The 25453-nt window shown below is 52.5% G+C and overlaps 12 protein-coding genes across 13 annotated transcripts; 7 read left to right on the plus strand and 5 right to left on the minus strand.

Moving 5' to 3' along the window:
• Positions 1-166: 166 nt before the first annotated feature.
• PV05_05824 (uncharacterized protein) lies at positions 167-1655 on the plus strand. The gene has a single exon (XM_013462378.1). The coding sequence runs from the start codon at positions 420-422 to the stop codon at positions 1386-1388; it is 969 nt and encodes a 322-aa protein (XP_013317832.1). The 5' UTR covers positions 167-419; the 3' UTR covers positions 1389-1655.
• Positions 1484-2969, minus strand: PV05_05825 (uncharacterized protein). Its single transcript, XM_013462379.1, has one exon. It carries the CDS (start codon positions 2873-2875, stop codon positions 1646-1648), a length of 1230 nt encoding a protein of 409 aa, XP_013317833.1. The 5' UTR covers positions 2876-2969; the 3' UTR covers positions 1484-1645.
• A 282-nt stretch (positions 2970-3251) lies between these two features.
• On the minus strand, positions 3252-4692 carry PV05_05826 (uncharacterized protein). The gene is made up of 3 exons (XM_013462380.1): positions 3923-4692; positions 3707-3863; positions 3252-3644 (listed from the first exon to the last, which is right to left on the minus strand). Exons 1-3 carry the CDS (start codon positions 4425-4427, stop codon positions 3389-3391), a joined length of 918 nt encoding a protein of 305 aa, XP_013317834.1. The 5' UTR covers positions 4428-4692; the 3' UTR covers positions 3252-3388.
• A 1285-nt stretch (positions 4693-5977) lies between these two features.
• PV05_05827 (uncharacterized protein) lies at positions 5978-6517 on the minus strand (the record flags this gene model as incomplete). The annotated part of the gene is made up of 1 exon (XM_013462381.1): positions 5978-6517. The coding sequence occupies one exon, from the start codon at positions 6515-6517 to the stop codon at positions 5978-5980; it is 540 nt and encodes a 179-aa protein (XP_013317835.1).
• A 311-nt stretch (positions 6518-6828) lies between these two features.
• On the minus strand, positions 6829-7548 carry PV05_05828 (uncharacterized protein; the record flags this gene model as incomplete). The annotated part of the gene is made up of 1 exon (XM_013462382.1): positions 6829-7548. The coding sequence occupies one exon, from the start codon at positions 7546-7548 to the stop codon at positions 6829-6831; it is 720 nt and encodes a 239-aa protein (XP_013317836.1).
• Positions 7549-9204: 1656 nt separating this feature from the next.
• On the plus strand, positions 9205-10852 carry PV05_05829 (uncharacterized protein). Its single transcript, XM_013462383.1, has 2 exons — positions 9205-9602; positions 9664-10852. Exons 1-2 carry the CDS (start codon positions 9285-9287, stop codon positions 10759-10761), a joined length of 1416 nt encoding a protein of 471 aa, XP_013317837.1. The 5' UTR covers positions 9205-9284; the 3' UTR covers positions 10762-10852.
• A 305-nt stretch (positions 10853-11157) lies between these two features.
• PV05_05830 (uncharacterized protein) lies at positions 11158-12599 on the plus strand. Its single transcript, XM_013462384.1, has one exon. It carries the CDS (start codon positions 11448-11450, stop codon positions 12252-12254), a length of 807 nt encoding a protein of 268 aa, XP_013317838.1. The 5' UTR covers positions 11158-11447; the 3' UTR covers positions 12255-12599.
• On the minus strand, positions 11350-13846 carry PV05_05831 (uncharacterized protein). The gene is made up of 3 exons (XM_013462385.1): positions 13773-13846; positions 13647-13719; positions 11350-13592 (listed from the first exon to the last, which is right to left on the minus strand). Exons 1-3 carry the CDS (start codon positions 13818-13820, stop codon positions 12721-12723), a joined length of 993 nt encoding a protein of 330 aa, XP_013317839.1. The 5' UTR covers positions 13821-13846; the 3' UTR covers positions 11350-12720.
• A 176-nt stretch (positions 13847-14022) lies between these two features.
• Positions 14023-15514, plus strand: PV05_05832 (uncharacterized protein). Its single transcript, XM_013462386.1, has 2 exons — positions 14023-14316; positions 14373-15514. The coding sequence occupies exons 1-2, from the start codon at positions 14296-14298 to the stop codon at positions 14949-14951; spliced, it is 600 nt and encodes a 199-aa protein (XP_013317840.1). The 5' UTR covers positions 14023-14295; the 3' UTR covers positions 14952-15514.
• Positions 15515-16331: 817 nt separating this feature from the next.
• PV05_05833 (uncharacterized protein) lies at positions 16332-17732 on the plus strand. The gene has a single exon (XM_013462387.1). The coding sequence runs from the start codon at positions 17171-17173 to the stop codon at positions 17561-17563; it is 393 nt and encodes a 130-aa protein (XP_013317841.1). The 5' UTR covers positions 16332-17170; the 3' UTR covers positions 17564-17732.
• Positions 17733-18592: 860 nt separating this feature from the next.
• Positions 18593-19761, plus strand: PV05_05834 (uncharacterized protein). Its single transcript, XM_013462388.1, has one exon. The coding sequence runs from the start codon at positions 19181-19183 to the stop codon at positions 19667-19669; it is 489 nt and encodes a 162-aa protein (XP_013317842.1). The 5' UTR covers positions 18593-19180; the 3' UTR covers positions 19670-19761.
• Positions 19762-21449: 1688 nt separating this feature from the next.
• Positions 21450-25283, plus strand: PV05_05835. Of its 2 annotated transcripts, XM_013462390.1 has the most exons (3): positions 21450-22243; positions 22310-22700; positions 22761-25283. In XM_013462390.1, the coding sequence occupies exons 1-3, from the start codon at positions 21711-21713 to the stop codon at positions 24642-24644; spliced, it is 2808 nt and encodes a 935-aa protein (XP_013317844.1). In that variant the 5' UTR covers positions 21450-21710; the 3' UTR covers positions 24645-25283. The 2 variants fall into 2 exon arrangements, with proteins under 2 accessions (XP_013317844.1, XP_013317843.1); XM_013462389.1 differs by having other exon boundaries at positions 21450-22700.
• Positions 25284-25453: the final 170 nt, after the last annotated feature.

Consider the following 25453-nt stretch of genomic DNA (forward strand, 5'->3'; position numbering starts at 1 on the left):
TACCGCCGTCTTTCGCATTCGTGGGTTCGCTGGGGGAGAGGAATAATAAGATCTTATGGGAAGTTGGCGGTAAGACTTTGGTGTGACGAGGCTGTCGTTGTGGACCCGTAAGCCAAAGAAATGCCGAGCCATATGCTTACGATCTGGATTCAACCACTTCAACTTACTCCGTACGAAACAAGGCCTTAACCTCTTTGCTCCCTCGCTCGAGACTCCCAATGTAGTCCTTACGTCCTTGGTACATTTACCTTCGCGAGTCAGATGCTACCGGCTGAGCGTTCCCAATATTATGATGCTATGAAGTCGATCTTGTCACTTATCACCCTTTAGCCGATCTCGAAGTGACCTTTCCTAACCCACAGGAGACCTTAACGCCTATTCCGAGAATATCTCGAATCCGCAGACGAGCCACTTTACTTATGCTACAACAACGACCTCTGCGTCAGTCAATCCACAAATGGCACCACTCCCGACCTCTTCACAAACTCACCCGGCCACCGCGCATCCACTTCTTCGACATAAAATCCCGCGTCGGTCCCTTCTCGCCCAACACCCTCCGCACCCGCCTGTCCCTGAACTACAAACGGCTCACCTACACCGAATCGTCGATCTCGTATCCAGACATCGAACCGCTATGTAAGTCTCTGGACATCCCGCCGGCCCATCACGACAAGTCCGCCACGACGCCGAGGTACACTCTTCCCGCCCTCCTAATCGAGATCGACGACAAGGACAACGCCTCGCCTCTTGCCGTCGCGCGTCTCATGCAAGACCATCATGGTCACTGCAGCGCTACATCCGTACGACATCCCAATCTTGACTTCGGTCCGGCGGTGGCGGTCTCGACGACACTGGCTATTGCGCAGACACTGGACGCGAAGTTCCCTGGGCCAGAGTATCCTGCCCTGTTCCCCTTCGCAGACAGCGAGGAGCAAGCGCGGCACACACAACGTACAATCACACGCGCTGTGGCACCGGCGCGGCGCCTGGTCATTCCGTCTGTGCCGGACATTCTGGACGAGCGAGGACGGGAGTATTTCGACACGACGAGGCGGACGTGGTTCAAAGTCGACGCTTTAAACGAGCTCAGGCCCAAGTCCGAAGCTGAGGAGAAGCAACTATGGCGGGGGTTGCAGGCGGACCTTGACGGTGTCATCGGCGTACTGCGACGAGAGCAGGGCGGCGTAGAAGCGCCGTTTCTGAACGGCCATGTACCGACCTATGCGGACTTTGTGGTCATGGCATTTCTGGCCTGGTTTCACCGCGTGGATAGGCGGGCATGGGACCGAGTACTGGAGTTTGGAAACGGAGAGTTGAAGACGCTCTGGGCTGGGTGCAAGCGGTGGCTGGACGGCAGAGGGGAGCAACTGGAGTGGGAGGTCGAGTAGGATTGATGTCCATGGACTGGGTGTCTTTGCGAAGAGCACCGGACGAACTACAGACCGTCGTGCTCTAGAGACTAGCAGCTTCAACGGCCAGAGCCCAAATCTATATTTTCCGGCCACGGTGGACCTCTTGTCAACTCCGTCATGCTGTACAATCGGCACGAGCTCAAATGTCTCGGTGCAATACTAGATACCATCCATGATGGACCTTGTGGAGTTTAACAAGTTCAATTCGTGAAGTCAGACAAATCTCCACAAGCTCAGCCTGACCGGTGTTGAAGGGACGTATTGTTTACGTACATTTTGAACGCTTCACGATCAAGCAGCGCTTGCGTTAAAGGCTGTTGCGGAGTAGATCTAGCGACAAGCCACGCCAGATCATTCTCGTGCGGCCTCGGCCACTTCGAATAATATTGCCATCTCTGCGCCTCCTTATCCCATTTCCGGTTCGGCACAAATGCCTCGACACTGTAATAATTGTCCCGCATATAGATAGGCTGATATGATGGCGGACCGCTCCTGTCCAGATATTCATCTGTTCCAGCCTCAGCTTCTGCATCGGTGAGATGGTAGAGTCGTGGTTTCGCCGTTGTGATTTTCTCCCCTTTCTTGCGCCATTTGGCTGAGCGGATGATGGTCCAGGTAGTCACATTGAGATGTGTCTGCAATATCCGGGCATGCGCGAGGGGACTGTATATGGCTTTCATGACAATCTCTGCGTGCTGTTCAAGTAGCTGGATGTTCCAGTCCGGATTTCTACCACGAGGTATCACGGGCAGTGGCTCGCGGTTTTCGAAGTTCGGCTGCCAATGAGCAAGGTCGAGGACAATATTGAGATTGTTCCAGGCTAGAAGACAGCTCATACAGGTGCATACGACTTCCGGGTCAATTTGTCTGATATGTTGGTAAGGATTTTTGTGAATCTTCAGGCGATCTTGCCATTGCTGACTGAGCAGAACTGGGCGTGCAGAAGCTGGTACCTGGTCCAGCAAAACAGGTAGTGGGAAGCATTGCCTGAGCGCCCAGTAACGGCGGCTCGTGATACCTTCGGCGATCGACCTCTCATTGTCCAGGATAAAGTCCTGCGTGAACTGGTTCAAGCGGAGCAGAGTGTAGATGTCGCTTGGTTGCAAAAAGCTGAAGATGAGTGATATGAGCTCGGGAGGGAAATCGAGGAAAGACTGAATATTAGAATGAACCTTCTGTGACTGCTTCTTCCGTTGCCGTTTCTGCAATCGTGCAGTCTTCTTGGAGTTAAGAGGAAGGGCCGCGGTTGTGTCGACCAGAGGTTCATCCTCGGATAATGTGTCTTCCCGTCTGGAGGTTGCCTTCCTGGGGCGGTTCCAAGTCGGGTCTGTCGATGCTGTCGCCTTTCTGGTCACATTCGGAGTCGTAGGTCGTTTCGGTCGTCTTGATCGTTCGCCATCTTGCGCGAGAGTTTGCAACTCTGATGCGGATTCGAGTGAAGTTACAGAATCATCAACGGGCATAACTCTGTCGTCCAATGGCCGAAAATGATCTGTGTCCAGACACGTAAAGCCCGAAGCACTAGCCTGCTGCCCAGACGTTGTGTGCGAGTCTTCAGATGGGGGATAAGTTTTGCGAGTTGACATCTATTCGTAAAGGAAATGGCTGTTCGGTGCCTGTTTGCTGACTAAACAGATGACGTCAATCCATTGGCCCTTTGATGACGAGGCTGAGCTTCACGAGGCTGAGCATCTGGTTCGACGAAAGCCGTTGAGGCTGTCAGTTTTGGCTGATCTCTTGATGGTAATTTAAGGTTGGCCTGAAGATACGAGGCTAGAGGCACGGTATATACGGCACAAACTCATAAATTAGGAATGCAAACTTTCAGAGGAGGCGGCAGCTTCGTGCATTTCAGAGCGCGAACATTCTTGTTGCGGTCGCTATGTCCCAATCCAGAATCAGAAGAGATCATCACATTCTGCATATAAGCTCAAGATATATCCATCGTCTTTGTCGATGGCAAGTTTGACTCATTTTCAGTTCTCGACTAACCATTTCTTCAAAAATTCGGTCTGGGTGCCAGCATTCCGCTCAAAGTATGGCCCGGAGTATGCCTCAAAATGTCCGCCAGGCAGGAGCTGCAGGTGCTTCGGCTCTCTCGCACGAGCATACGCGCCCAAAGCCAAGTCAGCTGGCGTGAGTACATCGCGACTAGCGATGGTCATGAGCAGGGGTGTGGGCGAGATTTTCTCGATAAGCTGTTGTGGTTCGTAGGCTCGGAAGAGCTCAATTCTAGTCATCGTGGTAAGCATCGCGCGCACAATATGTGTAGCATACTGATACGGGGGCCTTACGTCCTCATAGTGACACTGTTCTTCCAATTCGACTTCTTTTCCCAAGCCGAGAAGAATTCATAGCTATCTGGCGTTGGAAGCGCGGATGGTTTCAATGGGTCTGCATCCACCACAGGTACCATGCCTGGTTCTTTGCCTTCTAGTCGGGCCTGCCTGTCTGCATCAACCTTGTCAGCATGCGAATGAGGCTTGTCCAGCACAGTCGATTTATCTCACCTGCCGCAAAGGCCGCGTTGAAGCCAACCTCGAAGTCTCCACGAACAAGGCGCTTGAAATTGTCCCATCCACTCACACATGGAACCTGGCTGAGAACGGCTTTGACCCTTCGGTCCGCAGCACCAACGTACAATACATGACCACCGCTGTAAGATGAGCCCCAGATACCTATCTTATCGGGATTGACCTCTGGTCTTGTGGTTGCATAGGTAATGGCATCCGACATGTCGCTGCATTGGGTCATTGGGACAATTTCGTGTCTGGGTTCACCTTCGGCAGCATCACTGTCACCGAATGCACGATTGTCGTAGACCAGACAATGGATGGGGATTTGTGCGATGAAGTGTTCGGCAAAGGTGTTGAGATCCATTTCCTTGAGAGCTGAGAAGCCATGTGACATGACCAGGCACGGTGCTTTCCCTGAGGAGGCGAGATCGCTGGTGTAGAACCATCCTCTCAAGGTGACTCGGTCCGAGGTTTTGAACTCGATATCCTCTTTGCCCATCTTGATGCCAGATTACGTGTGAAAGACGGATGCAGCAGTAGAAAGGACAGCTTTTGTTACACAGAAAGCAGGATGTGGCAGTGGGGATGATCAGATGGAGCTCTGGGTATGCCTTGCAGTCCCTTGGGACGGGAAATGCGGATCAACAGCTGGGGAAAGCATGACTGGGGATGTTCGCTGGCATTTATGGGCACCGCAAACCCTCTCATGCCGAGGGGTTATCGCGTTGTTCGACTCGCTTAGTTAGGCGTGTGCAAGAGATGAGGAGCAAGCCGGTGCAAAGGCACACCAGGCTCAGAGAGATACAACCCCGCAGGCGGTAGCGCTTCTCAGTTCTCGGAAGCGGTCTCTCACGCGTCAACGAGCCGTGCGGATGAATGACCAAGCCTGAAGCCGGCCTGGGGAAGCGTCCGTAAGAATGAGGCCGAAAGTCTGCTCAAGCGGAACCGCTGGGTGCTCTTGGAACAAATCTTTGAACTTTGAAAGAGGATAACTCATGCCCGAACGATGAATGAAGGGCTCACTAGGCCGGCATTGTGAGCGTTACCGATAGCAGCAGGTGCCACCGTTAGTTCCGAGTATCGTCGTATCAATAGCTCCAAGGTGCGCCCAGGAACACGTATCGGGTCCGCTGCAGAAGTCTGCATACCTTGGACACGTGCAAGGAGACAAGCATGCTGCTCGTTGTCAGACCACAGGTTGTTCACAAGCAGGGTAAGTATGCATGAAGCAATGCAGCTGAGAACTTTGGGCAAGATTGATTTCAAAACAAATACAATGATAGGCAAGCTTCGGGGGAACTTTCTCTTTGTTCAGCGGCCCTAAGCCTCGGTAGATTCGTCAGGCTGGTGCAGGCTAACTTACACCAGGCTGGCGCTTAAGGGGCGCTGGCTCGTCAACACCAGCAGTAGCAATGAAGTATACTCTAGTAGATGTCCACATTAATACAGCCCATGGGGCGCTCTGCCAATGCAAACCCTTGAAACTCATGTGTCCGTCCAGTCCAATTTCGAAGCCATAAAGCAGTCTGAACAATCACTGGTACAGTCCGTCGATGCCAATGTCTGTAGTTGATGCTTGGTTAGATGTCCCTTCCCAATCACCTGGGTTGTCACGCTTCTTGCGCAAAGGCCCCGCATATCATTCCTGCCGTGTTGGCTATTCGTGCCTCGATGCCCTTGCTGGTCATCCCTCCTTTGATGCTTTTGAGACTTTTGGGGCCATGCCTCGTTCAATGGTCCCCTCTTGTGAATAATACCTGGACTCCATGTTATCCTGCTGGTAGCCCTTCTCAATAACTCGCACTGTCCCGACGTTGGCCTGACTACCACCTGCTCAGCTTTGATCATCCGCATCCAAACCTTTGCAATGTCCAGAACCATATCAGCGTCCGAAGCAGGAGTGATAGTCATGTATCCGGAATAAAGTTCCGACATTGGCTGATGTTTGTCTTTCCTTTCGCAGATATCATCTCTTGAAGATCCCACCATGCGAAGTACCTCTTCTGAGGCGTTCTTCTTGTTTCAATCGACGTTTTGGTCTGGTTTCCATTATCGTCCCTGCACCTGCCCGAGTTGGCATGACCACAGAACCCAAGCTGAAACAGGAGCGACCGGGACTCTGTTGGCTGATTTCCAATACCGTTGAAGTGCTGTCTTGCTTGCCTGTTTCCGTTCCTCCGTTTTCCGCATGAAACTCGACGGAACTACATAAATCCTAGGACCGTTCGGTATCGACTCCTCAAGGGATGGGTTTAGGATATAGACCAGTGGATGTTCAGCATCTGTGACGCCTGTGAAAAGTGCTGGCCGACGCTTATCATTGGCGTGCATCTGATCCAAGTCGCACACAGGAGCAAAACTGAGGTACACCCGAGTACAGCCTTGGACCGCTCGGCCTCGAGCCAAAGAGACGATAAATGAACTTCCAGGACAGAGTCGCCGTGGATTGCCAGAGTCGTTCTCTCGACCTACGCGGCCCTTCTTGATCTTCTTCATGACCGTCATTCCCTCATCGGTCTGCTCAAGTTCACTGCCTTCCCCGGAGATTCCGTCGTCACCGTCGTCGGCTTCTGCAAGTCCGTCCCTCATTCTCTTCACGTACTTTCTGTGCTTAGGGTGCTCCCGGAACTTGTTCCAGTCCTCGTAGCACGCTCCGCACCAGCGTTTGCCCTCTTTGCCCTCGATCTGCGAATTGTATATCCTGCTGCTGACTTTTCCACAAACGCAACATTTTTCTTCCTTTGTGCTAAGCTCTCTGGCCTATTGTGATCGTGCTGTATGTGAGGAAAGCCCCAAGACAGAGGCGCTTGATTTTGAAAGTGTATCCAATATTGCTCCTGGGTGGGTCTCATTGTCTTTCCATCGATGATGTGATGTCGCATCGGAGATTGACCTCCATCTTAATCGACATCCATCAAGTCGTCGTACTCGACCACGGCGCGTGGTTGTTGCATCTCCAGAGGATCGTCGAGATCCATTGGTGTCGCCCACCCCCTGCAATAGGCGCATCTTTCGTCCTCTGGTAAGGGTGGCAGCTCGGGGGCTACCATAGGTGGCAATTGGAAGGACCGTCCTTCTCTTATGGCGTCTTGCCGTCTCAAGTGGTGTGTTGCTCCCCATGAGTCGCTCCTCTGTTGGGGTCGGAAACAGGGACAAGCCCAGACCGAGTCTCCACCCCTGAGTCCCGGGGCACGGTATACTTCAGCAGGCCTGAATGGGTCCTGCGATCTTGCGCACGCAGTAGGATGTTGAGGCTCTTGTGCCCCAACAGTAGCCTGTTGACATCCTCCGGAATGATATGCGGCTTGTGGAGGTTCCTCTGATTCTTCCTTGAGCTCCGGTGAGTCGAGGAAATGGAGAAGACGTGGAAGAGAGAGTGTGAATGCCTTGGCCCGTGGAGCGAGGCGCGAACCCGACTTGAATGCGGGAATGGGGGATTTCGATAGACGAGTGCGCGTGGAAAGCGGGTTGAAATCATTGGGCTTCTTGGTAGGAGCGTGGGAGGGGTTTTTTGGTGGAGGGGGGCTGCGGACAGGCTTGGATATGCCACGGCTGACTCTGTGCTGGAGAAGAGTGGCTTTGGCGTGGCCGGAAGCGCGAAATGTCGAGGATGCCTTCATGTTTGCTGCACGTTCTGTCGTGGACACTAATAGGGGGAAGATACTGGCGGAAATGGAGGTTCCGAGATTATTCGCACGAAGAATAGCTTTGCAGAACCTTGGAGATGCGTCTGAACGAGAGCAATGAGTATCCAAGTTTGAAGTTGTTCGAACGCGAGAGGCAAGAGTTGTGGTCGGTGAAAATTTGGGAGAGAAGACTGCTGAATGGCGGTGATGAAGTGAAGAGGTGCAAGCACATAGCGAACACTGCTCCCAAAATTTGATGCCATTCACCGTGTCACTCTTGATCACTGCCTTTTTGCCCTGATTGTTTTTCTCAATTTTCGATACGCGCCGTTTGCTTTGCAAGACTTTGTTGGTTGTCTTCTTCTGCCCCATCCAATATCTGCCTGCACCATCACCGTTCTTTCGTCCCTGAACTCCTGGAGGACTCCTTTCCTCACGCACCTCCTGCGTATTCAAGATGTTGTCCCTTGTTGAAAGCGAGAACTCCTCTCTCAACGTCCGGTACGAGCGTTGGCTTTGAGAGTCTGGTTCCAGAAGCGGATGGCCACGTGTTCGGCAAGGAGCATTTGCATTCCAACATCTGATATTCCGGTGAGATATCACGACCAGCTGCTCCGGCCTACCTTGGATGTTGAGTCCAAGGCTGTCAGGTATACCCCTTAACACCTGTACCTTGCCGCTGGTGGCCAATATCTGCGGCATTAGGTGGTAGACAGGTGATTCCTCTGGTTCGAGATGTCATCCCTTTTGCACGATGCTGTCAAAGGTCAAATTTCGTCAGACTTGAGGAGATAAGACCTGGGACCGTAGCCAGCACGTTGGGTTGATGGGCATTGTCAAGGAGCCGGTGCAGGCTAATTATGCTCGCCGTCACTTGAGGATATCGCTCTCCGAGACTGTCGAGCATGGTAGGCTCCGCGAAATATTTGCACACCACAAAATTGGCGTTTCCCAAGTCAGACCAATCGCCCATGGGGCTTTCCCACATGCACTCTGGATTCTCGCATCTGTGCGCACGGAGTGCATATTTGGCGAGCCAGTTTTCACCCTGTTCTCGTGGTCGTTGAACTTTCGAAAGCCCATGGCCTAGTCCTTGCTCTAGAGCATCGTTGGTTCATGGCGACATGCAGGATCATCAGCTCATCGACGTGTGACTTGAGCATCTTGATCCTGTCTGCACAGGCATTATATACCTGTTCATTCAATAAGCCTGCTCCTGTTGACCGTTGGCCGAGCTTCTGGAGTGCCATTTCCATTCCCGTAAAGTTTACAGGCATACTGGTCTCCAGATCAGCGAACAGTGGTGGCAGTATGGGTACGAGAGCTGGCTGCTCTTGCGCACTGAAAGCTGACGTTCGGCTGTTCAGGTGTCTTTTATGCGCAGCGCAATCCGAGTCGTTTCTGATGGCCACCAAAGCAGTTTGTCCAGATACACTCAGGAGAATCGTGCACGAATGCCATTGCAACAACTGACGGCGTCGATTGCCTAATGAAGGAAAAGACGCCGCAAAGGAGTTCCGAGAGGGCAAAAAGAGTTCCGATCGCCAGCGGAGAAGGGCGCTTAACGCGCTTGCAGACACTCACAAGGCGCTCAAGCACTGATCGCAGCCCACTTCAGCCAACATTGGCAAACAATAATATATAAATATAGGGTCGAGTGGCACGATGGCCAATTCGTGTGTTGGAGTCGCTGACGTTTTAGCTGCTGCATTCGACCCCCGGAAAAGAAGATGTACGACGCCATCATTGTCGGCGCTGGCCTCGCCGGACTGCAGGCCGCATTGACGCTCCGGCAAGCGGGACTCAAATATCTTGTCCTTGAGGCACGCGATCGTGTAGGCGGCAAGACCTTGACTCTCAAGGCGAGCGATGGCACCATCAAGTCCGATCTTGGCGCCGCTTGGATCAATGACACCAACCAGAGTCGAATGTGGGAATTGGCCCAGGACCTCGGACTGCATACGTTCACGCAGAACACGACGGGAGATGTCGTTGTGCAGGATTCTGATGGCAGTCTGGTGAAATTCCCATATGGTGATGTGCCGAAGGTGGGTGTCCATACCGATCTAGATATGAATTGTCCGCGAGATTGACCATGACGACGTCCAGTATCCGTCAGCACAAGATACCGACTCATGCGTGGCTATCCGAGACCTGGTCCAGAAGCTGTCAATCGGCACCTCCCCGTCCATTTTCTCAGCAGGCCCTCACCGCCAACATCTCGACTCGATGTCATTCGAAGCATTCCTTCGTGAATCAAAGGTCACCGACAAAGCGTTCGCAACCGCCCAAGTCTGGACGCACGCCATGCTCGGAGTTGATCCGTCCGAGGTGTCGGCCTTGTGCTTCATCGAATACTGCGCCGCTGGCGGCGGCCTGATGACCATGCGTTCCGACTGCAAGGATGGCGGGCAGTACTTGCGTATCCGCGAGGGTACACAAGCATTCTGCACGGGCATGGCTGCGAAGCTGAAATCGGGATGTCTCAAACTGAACAGCCCTGTCGTTGGTATCACCCAGAAACCGGACGACTCGGTGTCTGTGTCAACGAAAGCCCCAGACGGGCAGACGTATCAGGCTCGCAAAGTCATCATCTCGATTCCCACGCCAGTGTTCAAGACGATAGCATTCTCTCCACCTCTTCCCGCCGCCAAAGCCGCCGTGGTCAATCATACGCGGTATGGCTTCTATACGAAGTATATCATCAGCTTCACCAAGCCCTTCTGGGTGGAGAAAGGCTTCTGCGGTCTAGCGCAGTCATTCATCGGTCCGGTATCTGTGATCCGCGACACCAGCATCGGGGACGATAATTACTGCTTGACTTGCTTTGTCGGCGGGAAGTTTGGTCGAAAGTGGGCAGCGCAGGATGATGAAGTGAAGAAAGCCTCGGTACTGAAACAGATCGGCGACATCTTCGCTGATGGTCGGGACATTACGCCGTTCTTCAAGGAGGTATATGAGTCACCTTGGATGAATGAGGAGTATTCTGGGTTTGGATGTCCATGCCCGTCTATGCCACCTGGAGTGCTTGGTGAAGGATGGGATGCGTTGTGTGCACCCGTGGGCAATTTACATTTTGTCGGCACGGAGTTTAGTAGGGTCTGGAGAGGGTATATGGAGGGTGCAGTCCGGACGGGCGAGAGTGGTGCTATGACTGTTATACAGGAGTTGAAGGGAGGGCAAATTGGGATGAGCGCGAAGTTATAGTTGGATGTGCAATGCCTACTCCGTACCTAAGGTAGGTAGCAAACAACTTGAAACAGGCCTCTTCCTCACAAACCTGAAGTCTTTGTACTTTTCTCCGTCATCATGACGCCTGTTCTGACATTGGATGGCTCGTTGAATCCCTTATTACAGCTGACGCTACGGGAGATGGCTTTGATTCCGTCTTCGCAAGCCTCTGAGCAGAGATTAGAGCAGATCAAGACAGGGAGCAATTTGATCAATCCATTAGACTATCTTCGTACTGATATCAAGATTGCCTCATTAATTCTTCGGTTGACATCGGAAGCAACCCAAGAGCTAAGTAGCAGAGATCATGAGATAAGATTAGATAATACGGCGATATCGGCTGCCACATGAGATGATGCACTTTGATTTATCGTGAGACAGTCTGCTCCTTGTATATTATCACGACCTCGGAACTGCGAAGCTGATATCATCCCCTCCGTAGTGCATCTGTCCGTCTTGCATACCGTGGATTCGATCGTGGCTGAACAGCAGGTCCTGTATACGAACCGAATAACTGGGGAGATATTTGTTTGGATCGCCTCTTCCCAGAAGAGGGGTTTCGAGCTCGTGAAGAGATCGCATCTACAAGAGTGGAGGAATACACCTTCCAGCTTCAATACGGAGTGAATAGTGGTAACATAGTAGTGGCGGCAGTGAGCAAGATGATCATCCCGACCACGCTCCTCTCGCTCGTGCTGCTGTCGACTTCCTGGGTCGCCTGCGCCCCGGTCGAGCTCTCGGAACAGCTTGAGCTCCTTCAAGTACACATTCAGACTCAGACATATCCGCAGACACTACTCGACGCCGAAGGGATTGTCCCCGCCACTTTCCACGCAAATGAAGATGATGAGGAGACGCCCCTCCGCATACCATCCCGCTACGAGTCCACTGTCCTCGGTCGACGCCTCCTTGCCCTATCCAAAACCGGTGTTCTCACCACTGTGTTTCCCGACAACGTCACCTCCTCTCGAGTACCTGCGGACGTCGCGCACACTCCGATCGGCCTGCCCGATTACATTGCCTCGTGCGAGGAACCCAGCGGCAACCCGACACTACTAGCCCTGACGGTGTCAACGTCCACGAAGAACGCTATGGCCGGGTCCAATGCCTCGCTGGCTCTTTCGTGGTGGGATGAGTACGTGCACATCACGCACAAGCAACCATGGTCGGCGGCCAATTTGCCTCGGCTGAGCATGACCGGCTACTTGGAAGAGATGACTGCGGAAGAGGTCAAGAGCAAGGATGTCCCGGGTTGTTTTACCAAGGTGCATGGTGATAGTGTGCTGTGGTTGCCGGGGAAAAAGTGGGCTGCTCACAAAGGCTTGTGGATGAGGTTCGTGGTCAGGGAGGTATACTGGATTGGTGGGTTTGGGGATCGGAATTATATTGGATGGTTCGATAGAGCCGAATGGCAGGAGGTGAGTGAGGAGGAGTGGAGGGGTGTGAGATTGCCTGGGGAGAGGCCGTAAAGGACTAATCTGCTGCAGCCATCCCGTGCGCACTAGGTAGTTGGTGCTGTATCCATCGCAATTTGGAACTGTACGTATGGATAGTGCGGCTGTGCTTGTGTTGTGCTTGTGTTGCGGCCGCTTGAAGTGGTGTATTTGTTTTGTATAGACTGCAGTGTATCGTCGATGCTCGTCACATGCCACCTGGTTATGGCTGCTGTATAGGACCATCGAAGGACCGTGTTGCTCAAACTCGACCTCGTTCGTACATAGCTTGATAGATCCAGGATCCAGACCAAGGAGCAGCAATGATCTCCACGAAAGCTCACAGTCGTCCTACCTATCATTAGGAGGAATGCCCTTTTTGATGTGGTCGTAAAGAGTGGACATTCTTCACAGGTCCCCAGGTTTGAATCGTGTTAGGCTCGCCAATCCAGGATCCAGGTCTTATCAAAGAATCCCGGACGTCCCATACATGCCGAGCACATCACCTCCCCTGGGTGCGCTCAAGTGTCTTGACTAGCAGACCCGAAGCACGCCCAAGTTCGCCACCTTCTTTCTTCGCAGCATCCACGCCAGCCAGAACAAGTGGCTGAAACTGGGTCTTGTAGACGCGAAACCTGTCTTCTTGGTCGTCTAGCACTTGCTTTTCGTCATCCTGTTGTACCCCGAACAGGTTCAAGTAGGCGTAAGCGTTGGATTTGTGAGGTATGGCAAGGGAATCAGTGTGCCAAAGAGGAAAGTTTACAGCCATCGGAGCCGGTCCAGATGCTACAGCTTTGTCGGCGGCAAGGCCTATCTGTAAGAAATCAGACAGCACTTGCATGATGCGTGCAGTAGATTTGACATCTCCGCTGAACGAAGCCTTGGTTGAGGACCACTTGGATGCATCGGGTGACCTCCAGCCCAGAACGGTCGTGAAGCATTGTAATGTCTGATACCAGCCACCGGGACAAGAGACCAGCTCAGAGCCAGCCACATCGATGAGGTAGGACAAGAACTCGACCGCTGATACTCGAATGTCCCTTGACAGATGAGTCATGCCAGCACGCATGAAAGGAAGGATTCTGGTAACATTGTCCCTGACTTCCTCCGCCGGCAGAGTTTGGAAGAGCTTAAGTAGTTGTGTGCGAACTCCACTAGAGCCATCGAGAATGAGAGGGCAGAGGCTGTTGAGAAAACTGTTCATGTTGATAGGCAAAGCTCTGCCCGGTGGATTTAAGGCCACATATGTGCTCAGGTAAGCCAATGCATCTCTACGTTGGACATCCGTACGCGAGCTGAGCAGGGAGACTTGATGAAGGAAAACAGATGTTTGAGTCGGTGCGTTGACATCCAGTTGCTGATTCAGCACAATAGCTGCAGGTGTAATTAGCAATCCTGGTTCTCAATATTTCTCAAGCCAGATAATACCTTTGGCTCGAAAACTGGTATCGGTATGACTGTCAGCCTTGGGCCTAGCCTTGCCGACTTTTAATTTCTGCTTCTGCCCGGAAGTTAGACTTTGCGGACGCTACCTCCGTTACGATAGCCACATACCTGGAAGTCTTTCTTCTTCTCTCTTTTCTTCTTTGCGCTGGACCCCATTTGAAATGATGGCTGGTGTGATGAAGGATGAGGTGTAGCATACCTGATTCAGGTCGAACAAAAAGTTTTTGCGCAACCCGCGGAAATTTAAGGTTCTGACTAGAACGGGCCGCGCCGCTGTAGCCACAGTGGCAGTGAGTGGCGCAGACAACGTGTTTTCTTTCCCAAATAATAATTCCATCTGAACTGCGGCCATGAATTAATGTTGGTAATAGAAATCCTGGGATCGCGCCATCCTTGCCACAAATTGGTGCCTGCGACAAATCTGATCGAGATCTTATGATCCTTGATAGATCCATCTGAAGCTTACTTTGACTACACTGTCTCCAGATTCTCCAGCTTCTCCGGGAAATCGATTCCGTTCTCGCATCTCAACTCGAATGCATAGCAGACCACTCACCAGCGCCGTATCTTGCAACATGCAATGAAACCACCAAACACCCCGTGAAGCGCTTTTTCTACGTCTTGTGCAAATATGGCACCACCACCATCAAGAGTCCGTGCTTTGCAACGCTGCTTCCAATTCCTAGCGCCCATCTGACGGAGATATAGGACAATCTCAACGGCCCATCGGTTGACGCCATGCTACGAGGTCTTACTGACCGGCCCAACGTGCAGTCCACGCTGATCCTCTCCAGAAGAGATGGCTCGATCATCAGAGCCACGGGTCTCGAACCTTTAGAGAAACAGAACAACACTAGCACAGGGGGATCATATCGATGGGTGTCAGCCCGGCAGGAGGCACAAATTGAGCCTGAGAGGGAGGGAGCAACTGGTCCAAAAGAGCTGGAAGCTGAAGACAAACCAGGCCCAACAGAGGTCCTCGCTGCGACCATATTTCACTTCGTCAACAGTGCCACCTCTCTCGGATTGACTCTTGGTAGCACGTCTCGCAATGCTGCTAGTTCGGAAGGAACCGTCGCTGCAGGTGGCTACGGCAGCACCGCCAACGCATCAAAAAGCGACGCCGCTGAAGAAGAGTCGGACTCCAAGGCCAGCGAGGATGAAGTTCAATTGCTCAGATTGCGCACAAAACACCAAGAAATCATCATCTTCCCTGATCCTAATTACATTTGCTGTGTAGTTCAAAGAGCAGGCAAAGCGGGTAATACGGTCGACAACAGACGATGACTCCATTTTGTGTACCGTCTTGGACCAGCCCAAGCACGTCCAGATATTGTCTAATCCTCCGCGGAGTCATGGGCAAATTGCCGAACGTCAAGACAGCTGTGGAATCCTCAAGTCGCTACTGAGTAGCTCTATCATGCCGGGATGTGATAAGGCAAGACATGTTGCTTCAAATATCGCCGACTGCAAACACGAATCAATATCATGTCGGGGATCATTGAACCCCGTTAATATGGATTGGCCACAGAAAGCAGACGCACTCTGGCTCGCTGGCCACTCGCGGTCCCTTACGAAGTACATCCCCCACCCTTTATCTTTCCGGGCACCATGGGGGAAGACAATGGGTTGCTATCGCGGGGCTCAATGCTTATCAAAAGCGAGCATGATGCTCTGGCTTCTCTTATCACAGCCTATCGAACCTGAAGAGACTTTGAATTGCTGTCACTGTGGTATCAGCACGTTACAAACGTTTTCATTGCCGCTGATCTCCTTTTGCCTTATCATGCAGCACAATGCGCAGCGAACAAATACTTAAAGGGCCACGGAGCCCCTACATAGAATGCAACTCTTAAGCCTCAGGGCTGTCTCGCATCTCGCAATATCGCGAGCACGAGTGCCACCTCCAAGTTGCTGGCGACTTTCCGCTTTCCGACGCCTCCTGCTCGATGGTCACTCCCGTGTCGTTCCATCCATGCAGCCCTTAGGGTGTATGAGCGGTTTTTGAAAAGGGGAACTCTTGCAGAGGATTTGGTTGGACATATGGTCATCCCACGAAGTCTGGGGACCTTCATTTGTCACTCGGACTCCGACTACTTGCGCCAAGCAGGCCCTCAGAATGAGAACTCTCGCTTGCAGTCGGTGATGCTGGACTCTCGGCGACCCAAGTCGCAGCTTTCGCGCCACTTCATCATTTCACTACGCGCCGGCTAGGAGATTCGAGATCACTCTTGTTATGAGCCTACATTTGAGTCGAAGTGAAAAGGATCCCAGGCTGGCTGTCAGCAGCGAGGTGCGTCAACTAGGACAAGATTGTCCTAGCGTGGGGGTTTCCTGATCTCTCATAAGAGACTGGCTAGGGTGTGGACCGCATGGTCTCATGAGCTATGCGTACCCCTTCCCTTTGAGAAAAGGAGGTGTCTCGCGATCGACTCTGTTCAGGCCCGACACCTTGCATCCGAACAAAAGGCCGGCGACAAAAGGAAATCGTGCGAATTTCCAACGCACTTGGGTCTGAGCACAGCATGTGATAAACCTCGTCTAAGTGTCGAATGGTGGAGCATCAGGCTGAGGAACCCGGGTTTCCAGCCTACAGGCCCAGGCTCGCTGCGAATAGACCGATGATGGTACTCGTACTGCTAACAGTGGTCATGATGCAGGTAAGGCCCACAGACGAATGGAGAGGGTAGCTGACCAGGGGAGGGGTGAGGGCTGCTGAAAGCTACCTTTGTGCCACGCCCAGACTAGCGAACTACTGCGCTAAGACTGCATCTAAATGCACCCGAACTCGTTGACTTTTGCACAGCATCAAATCATCTGCAGCTCGCCAGCATTGTTCAACGGCAGCAGACAATCCCACCGAGCTTACTTCACATGCTTGGCCAGCAGCATCTTGCCAAAGTACCAACATTGTGGCAGTCACTTTATCGCAGATGACTGTCGAGGATATTTTCTCCAGTACTTACGCCTTTCCGGGATGCAAAGGAGGTATTCCTTTTCTGGATCTTCGCTCGATTCGAAGAAGCCAGGACCACTATTGGAATTGCCTTTTCCGTTTCAGCGGCCTGCATTAACGAGACTACATGGTTTGTTGCTCGCGTGTTCTACTCGGCATCGCGGCCGAGCACACAGAGACAGTTGACTGTGGTTCCTTTGACCGGCGATATCTGATCAATGCTTGCTCTGTGAACATAAGGTCGGTAAATACCTCTTCACTACAAGACGAAACTCAACAAATCTCCGTTCGACCTTGTCTGCTCTTTTTGCGCCTTGGCGAGCCGGGGAAAGTGTTGTTTGGAACGACGACCGCCCTGAAGGTCCCGATCAGGTATAAACACGTCTGGGATTTCTGTTCCCGGAACTAGATTTTCTATGGTCATCCCTGGCGGCGGGACAGCGACCCAGACGATGACACCTGTCTCGCAGGCACTTCGTGGTAAGGCTTTCTACCATGAGAGGCCTATCCAGCTTGTCGTGAGCCTTCAATCGAAGTCCACGTGAACTAGATGTATGTCCCGCCACAGGTCCACCCGCGTTTTAGCACGGTTCGAGATTCGAAAATCTGTGTAACTCGACATCGGACGGGAATGAAATACTTGGTAGCCTATTGGCTGTCTATCAACCACTCAAGCATAATAACGAAGACGACAAGTCGAACGAAAATTACACTTCTTGCCTTGGGTGGGAGACTATCAACTGCAAAGAGTGCGTTTTCGTGTACTGAGATAGGGTCGTCGAGTTTCTGCGCGGTCGCGAAAGTCAGGTTCAAGTTGGCCGTGACAGCAAACCAAAGTCTGTCGCACCGTGTTCCGTCAATACGGGTGTCTACAAGGGCGGATCGACGACATGCATGCCTGAGAACCTTTGGGTATGCTCTAGATCTCGATGACAGTCATTGATGAACCACTCCATAAGAAAGACTACTGAAGATCTCGGGACATCGGATATGTAATTTGAACATCAGAGAGTGAAGCCATATTCCGTTCTAGGCACAACTGAAAAGCTGATCAGCATTACGAAGATGATTCAAAGCCAGATTCTGCAGATGAAATCACAGAAATGATGCTATACAGTGTGGCGATAACAGCCATGGCAGGTCTGATCGGCAGTGTTCCGGGTTGCGCAGCCAGCCAAAGGACTCGCGGTGCGAGACAGTCTCATTTCAGGCTCACGCAAGCTTCACGAGAACCCAAACGAGTATGAATCCTCTCCGTCTTTGATCTACCTGTGTAACGGGACACAATTGGGCCATGCTGATACCAAATGGCCCACTGGACGTGCCTTTGATCTAAGGCTCTCGTAAGTCTGTCAACTGGCCGGCGGCTCGTTTACCTCTTGTGCTTCGCATCATGTTTCTTTGATTGATCCGCTTCATAAGTGGCAAGCTCTAAAGCATGTAGGGCGGAGAGGGCAGGACAATGAAGTCTTTGCCCGGAGAGATTCGCCACAGTCCGGCATTGCACTACGCAGCTGGGTGCGCAGAGCACCGAGCCAGCCAGAGGCGCCGTACCTCGAAAATCTTACAGCAATAATTGACTTCGAAGAGCGGCGTGGACTATGGACAGGAAGTACCCCGCGCTAAGGTAAGAAGAGCATAGGTGAAGGATGGAGAACAGCAATCCTCTTGTGAAGGATTGATTGTATTGACGGGTACTATTCGGAGGAAGTAGGGCCATGTTTTGGTGCGTTCATCAAGCATAATGCCATGTGCTTTCTCGAAGACAGGGTCACTCGTCAATGGAGAAGGGCCGAAGCAAGACAAACCTGTGACTCGCAGGACACGTACTTCGGAAGGGTGATGCCATCAAAGAGCACATGCTTTTGGAGCGAGCTTACGCGCAGACAGCTGAATGGTCGAAGTGGCAATACTCCTGGTTCGAGAACAGCTCTGGAAGAAGACGGGAAAAGTAGGGAGATTTTGGATTTGCAGCGAGCGGAGGGGCGTGCCTTAGATGGCGAGATGGGTCGTGGCTGGCCGCTGCATGTCAAATTGTCCATCCCATGGAGCCTGAGGTGGAATGCCGCCAACCACAAATCGCCCACTAGAATTTGTGGCCGCAGCCATTCGAGATCGGTACCGGTTCTAGTCGCTCGTCAGCCGGGTATAAATGGCCGAAGGCACAAGGCAGATAAAAGGAAGGGCCGACTCTGCGGTACTGCAACTACAAAGGAGCTCACGCAACCATGGGCATCACTGAGTGGTAGCCGACTGGGCTTCTACTCGAAACATTGTCACGCGAGAGGTGAGAAGTGCGGGCGTCAATGGTAGAGTATGGAGGAATATGGAGCATGTCAACTTGATGTGAGCGGGAGGAAGGGTGTAATCGTGGGAGAAGAGGAGCACCGAGGTACCAGACGGGCCACCCAAATCGTGTGGGAGGCAAGTACCTGGTACTTACTATACGAGCACGACGAGGTACTTTCCTTGTTGCCTTTACAAATACAGCACAGTCATCAGACTGCGGCGATTCGATTCGCCGGGGATAAGTGTGCACACCTCATGCATTCACCGATAGATGTCAAGAGCGTTGGTCAACCTGACATCTTGTCGCAGAGGTAACAGCCTTTGTTGGGAGAGCATGGCTACAAGAAGGCAAGGTACTTACAATCTGCCAAACAGCCTGATGGATACTGCTGCACGACCTGGTGGAGTTTGTAGTGGATTCTGCTGGAGCGGCAAGGCTCATGCACAGAATCCCAAGGGACTTCTAGCAAGTCTTTGGCCCCCTGATGCCCGTAACTGGGGAGTTCGGGACTTCTCTCGTGCTTCTCTCACATGCTCCCTTACGATGAGATGGCCTAGCCTGGTCTATCACAGCCGCATCGTCACTTCTCTGAAAGATTCGTGTCCTGGTGCGCACGAGACGAGTTTTTTTCTCCTTCTCAGGCAGCCTAAGATATGTTTCGGCATTCGCCTGTGTCAGTGCTATACTCGTACGAGTAGCATGTTGGCGGCAATCGCACCCGCTTGTTGGACAAAGCAATTCACACTCCGACGCCTGTAGGGAATCCAGTTCCGTGCCATCGCCGAGAGCGAGCGCAAAGACATGATTGATGAGAGTGCCATGACTACGGAGCATGTACTCGATGCAGCAGCATGAGAAGTGATGGTAGCTGCAGAGTCCAAACGGATTATCAGTGATTCGGCGACTGGGATTGGACACTCGAGATATTGATTATTGTTCGCATTACGAAGTGTCCCCTGAGTTATTTTGAAAGCAGCAAACCCATATGATTATAGCCGACGCTGGCACCAGGTGAATTGCCGTTATAGGCTCTGCTCCTCCCACGCGACGCCCGGAAGAACCACATCCACTGTGACCCCCGAACCCACGCTACTGTAGCACCAAGGCGACCGGGGATTCGCGAACCTTTGACCACAAAGACGGATCGCTTAAAATAAAGACGAGGGCCAGTGTGCCAGCCTCGAACCTGGAAAGCCACCGAAAAGCCCACTCTGACCACCCTGCATGCGCTTCATTCATAGTACGACCATCTGCGCACCATTCATTCCCACCAACGCCCCAAGAACTCACCCCTCCAGACTTTCCCTTTCTAGGTTGCTGGCACGTTCCTCAACTCATCAACCCTGGACCTGGGACTTGCGTCGACTTGTCACCCTCGCAGGTAGGCCCCTCTTCTGGTCAACGAATCGTCCGCTCCTCGTACCTTGGAGGTACATTTCGTCACAAGTCTGGTTTCTCTCTCTGCGCAATGCATTTGGCAGGTTCTATTATAACTTCATACAGAGTATTCTGGGAAGAAAGGCTTCCAGTCGGCACCGTCGCCACCAGTCCAACAATGTCCAACCTCGAGTCTCGACGATCGAGTCGAGTACTAAACCTTAACCCAATGCCATTCTCTCCGAGCATTTGTCCCCCAGTGATCTTGTCCGTTTCTACGCAACGTCCCGCAATTCATCCCTAGAATACTATCACTGGCTCTCTGGCTGGCCCTAGCTTGGCCACTGGTTCCCACCGGCGCCATGCCGACACTCGTCCTGTGCGGTTCCCACCTGTGGTCCAATCCCTCCGGGTAGCGAGCATTTGGGCCAAAGAGAAGGAAAGGAAAGGAATAGCAATTGGGAAGATCCGGATCAAGATCAAGAACGAGAAAGCCTCTTAACATTAATTGTCAATCGTCAGGGATCCGAGTGGCTGTCGAGGATGAAACTCGATCTGAAGCCACCTTCTGAATCTTTGTCTGGCTCTCGGGATTACCTTGTTCGCTCAGCATCCCGCCTGGGTCTCAATGACTATGGCTCCCAGAGTGATCTCTCAAATGTCAATCTGCTTCAGCTCCATCACCCTCGTAATTGCTCTCGTGCCCGTTGTTTGTCTGTCTGGCTCCATAGGTCAAAAGGGCCCAACACAATAGAAACAAAGGCATTCTGCCGAGAAGACCCTGAAGAACTGGGTCAATCTTGTACCGAGGAGTATGCTGTCAGGCTGTTGTCGGCGTCGCTATGCTGGCCCACGCCCAAGCATCCCGATCTGCTCTCGATCTCCAAGAGGCTTCCTCACCAAACGCCCACTGTCGCCCTCTCAGGCGACTCCGTTCTTCCCAGACTTAATTATTGCCCCCCAGAGAGCTCCAATCTCCTCCACTAGGGTCTCATTAGCCGGCGACTTCGCAGCACTAATGCACCCATCCTTTTAACCCTGGCCACACTTGACGCACACACCCTCGTTGCAAGCCTTCAACCCACTGCACCACTCTGCGCCTTGACCATCATCCAACGCCTCTCCGCTCCTCCTCATAGGTTGCGTGCCTCTTTACTCTGCACCCTCCCACCTTGCGACGGCCGACCGTGCCATACCTGATGCTCTCCTGCCTTCTCTTCTGCCGACTCTGACTTTTTTTGTCTCGTGGTGGCGATGACACTGCTGCCGCTCACCAGACACTAAGAAGAGCACCAGTTTCCGATTCATTCACACCTACATCATCTCGTGTAACTGCACTGCTGATGCCATACCTATACCTCATACCTTTTCGTCCCGTCTTCATTCGGTCTGCTGCACGCGACTCTTCCACTCGACCCCGGTGATGTCGGGTGTGGACTACAAGTATGAGGAACGTGGGGGAACTGCAGCTTCGCGCGCAACCTCCGCCATCCAATCCCCGACCGACCACTTCTATTACCCTACTACTCAGCCCTCGTCTAGTCTTGACGACACAGACTCCTCGACCTGGTCCAGCCTAGGAGGACCTTTGACTGCCTATACCTCTTCAACCAACCTCTCCCCCGCCAATCTCTCTTCAACTGCGGAATCTCAAGCTACCCTCACCTCGAAACCTACCAAGCCCAACCTGGATCTCTCTACTTCCGAAGCCGTTGCTCGCAATGAGGTGTTGTTACGGGACACTGTCTTTCCCGAGTGGAAGGACGACGCGGGGCCTGCCGACCTCGACAGTCCCGAAGAATTGCAAAAGAAGGATCCTCTGGGAACTCAGATATGGAGACTCTACCACCGGACCAAATCTCGACTGCCAAACCAGGAACGTATGGAGAATCTGACCTGGCGGATGATGGCGATGAATCTTCGCCGTCAAAAAGAACGGGAGCAGCAGCAAGCAGCGTATGAAGAAGCCACTCATTCCGGCAGCGAAGCTCGCATGGCCGGTGCTGACGACCTGATTTCTAGTGCAATGAAAGCGCAGTTCAAGAGTCCGGCACAGCCCTCTAATGCTCCTAGCGGGATTGCCCAGCAACTGCGCAGATCTGTCGATCAGTCCGCGGACAATGAGCAGCCGCTATCAGATCCCATGAACCTCGACGACTTCATCGTGCCCAGTTCGGTGGCTTCACCTGCCGGGCTGACAGCACCCTCGCCATCAGAAAATCAGGTACAAATCAAGCAATTTCAGACGCCTAGTATACCCATAGCTACTCGGAACAAGATGCACGTCCAGATCCCCAAGGACCTACCACCCTCATCTGCACCTCAATCCTCCATTCCCTTCCACAGAACATCAGAGTTCGACTACGTACAGAAACGGGTTCGAAAAACCAGCATCGACGAAAGGACGAAAGGGGTGAGTTGCTGAGTTTTGGATTTTATCGTTTTTGAGCGTCTTCACTCTGACACTTTCTAGGCTCGAAAGCGACCAGCCGAGTTCTCTCCCCAAGTACCTCCTCTAGGTGCGCCGAACCCGTCGAACAACACCGAAGTCGATTCTGGTGTCCCTGATTATGCTCTGGACCAACCTACTCCTCAATTTACTGGTGCAGCCAGCTTCCAGGGACAAATGTCGATGCATCTGGACTCTTTCCACCTTAGCGATGATCCCATTCTCACATCGGCCGGACCTTTCCAGCACAACTTTGCCTTCTCTCCTGCAGCTTCACCTATGGTCACAAACGGCCCTTTCTCAAATGTCTACAACCAAACCTCCATGGCCTCTTCGCTCAACTCGGCAGACTTTTACTCTCCACCCCAGTCTGGTTATCCTTCGGCTGTCTCGACGCCACAGCCGGGCCATGATGATCAGCACTTCTATTTCGACCAGAGCAGCCATCGGTCCCTGCCATATTACGCGGCTCAACGAGCGAATCACATGATGACTCCCATGTCCGCCCAATTTGCGTATGGACCCAACAATGAGCAGATCTACACGGCCATGAACGGGGTCAGTTCCGCTCCGTCAATGCATGGCTTCACAATACAGCAACATGTAGACCCTACTAACGTTCTTGGTCCTGACTATGGCCGCCGAGTCTCTCCTGGTATCTCCATGCCTGGAAACGACAACATGTTCCAGTTTGGAGCCGATTCTGATGGTGAAGACGAGGATGGCAACTATGCGGAGCGTGGCCTCATGATGCAATCCGACTACGGTCAAATGGGAGATCCAACACTAGACCTCAACTCCGGTCTGCAGTGGGATCCTACTGTCGACTACAACAGCATGTCACGATACGCTGGGAGCGCAAAACAAGTTCGGATTGGTGGCACCGAAATGGTCAACTCACCTCCAGATTGGAGTGGTTCCATGCTGAGCCGAACACATGGCTCAGCAGCATCGATCAGCGACATCCGAAACCGAGACCAGGATCCGCGGCGACAAAAGATCCCCAGAACGACTTCGACGCCCGCTCTGTCCCATCAGCATATGCAGTCCGCTCAAAGCTCGCCGGCCGAATCTGGACTCAGTAGTCGGCAGCCGTCGAGACCTGGCAGTCCAGGCCCGAAGAGCACCGATCAAAACGGGGTACCCACAACGTGCACAAATTGCTTTACTCAGACTACGCCGTTATGGCGACGTAACCCGGAAGGCCATCCTCTCTGCAATGCATGTGGTCTGTTCCTTAAGCTTCACGGAGTCGTTCGTCCTCTGTCACTCAAGACCGATGTCATCAAGAAACGCAACCGTGGCAGTGGAAACGCCGTCCCCATGGGTTCTGCAGCAACGCGGGCGTCTAAAAAGTCGTCTCGAAAGAATTCGGTTCAACAAACTCCGGCATCAACTCCTACGGCCGCTAGTGAGCACAACTCGGCTTCTCCAGCCTCGATCCAAGGATCTGTTCACTCGGGATCCGCTGTGACCACGCCGACGAGTTATCCGCCTGGCACAACAGGCGGAAAACCAGGCGTTGTACCAATTGCTGCTGCACCACCGAAACCACCTGTCCAGCCGGGTCCCAACATGACCCGACCAGTACAGGTTACACCGAAACGTCAGAGGAGACAATCGCGGGCGTCCACCAACGCTTTGCCCACCATAAGTAACCTGGCAAACACGAGCAACAGTGTCGGGTCCAGCAATGAAAGCGAGATGCCCGACGCTGGACAGGCTACACCGAAGGTCAGCCAGGCTCCTGTTACTCGAGCCAAGGCAGCCAGCATGTCCACCACAGCTGGGGCGACCACAATGGCGTCCGTCATGCAGGGCGGTCTGCTGAACCCAGGAATCCAGAATATGCCTCCAGGCCCGCATGGTAACAGCCAAGAATGGGAATGGTTGACCATGAGCTTGTGACCGCCATTCGGGTTCAGGCCTCCAGTGACAGGGCTCGACATGTTTGTGTCTCGATTGATCGATATACCCTTTTCACATTTCTTTTTGTGTTTGCACATAGACCACGTCGATTGTTTTTCCGCCCCCGCGCCGACCACCACCAACCAGTTATACGACTTGACGACCATGTGATACACGAATCCTGATTCAGTCTTCATACCTTCGCGGGAACACAGCTTGGCTGCGAGACGAAATATTTTTCGGCTAAAGTCGATCAAGAAAGAAATGTTTTCGGAGATGTTTGTGATGCAGATATAATGATGGGGATTTTGTGGTTTGTGGAATTGTTTGTCTGTCTATTCAGTGATATCACCGCGTCTGTTTTCGAAAGCTCGTGGGTATACACGGCGTCGAGCAGAAGTGCGCATTTGCCTTTTGTTGGAGACATGGAGGAGAAGAGGTGGCCTCAGGATCGAATTGGATCTAATGAAGATAGACCCGGAGATGGTTGAGATAGCCTGGATGAAATGTGATGACAGTGGGAGGACGATAATAGAGACGAATGTTGAGGAGACGCGTTGCGATTGATATCTAGAGATACAGCGGGTAATGGAGTGTTGGAGACGCCAGCAATACACGAATGATCCCTTCAAAACAAGATTCAATTGTCTTCTAGTCGAAGCTGACTTACGGAGTACCCATATCAGTACTCCGTACGGAGTATCGTGCTATATCAATGCTGAACACGTGCAAGAAGACATCCACGTGATCCACCCATCGTCGATTTCGCTTTCTCGTCGCCTCGGAAGTAATCGGCCCGATGCGTCCAC

Source organism: Exophiala xenobiotica (genome assembly GCF_000835505.1).
Source record: "Exophiala xenobiotica strain CBS 118157 unplaced genomic scaffold supercont1.3, whole genome shotgun sequence".
Classification (NCBI taxonomy): Eukaryota; Fungi; Ascomycota; class Eurotiomycetes; order Chaetothyriales; family Herpotrichiellaceae; genus Exophiala; species Exophiala xenobiotica.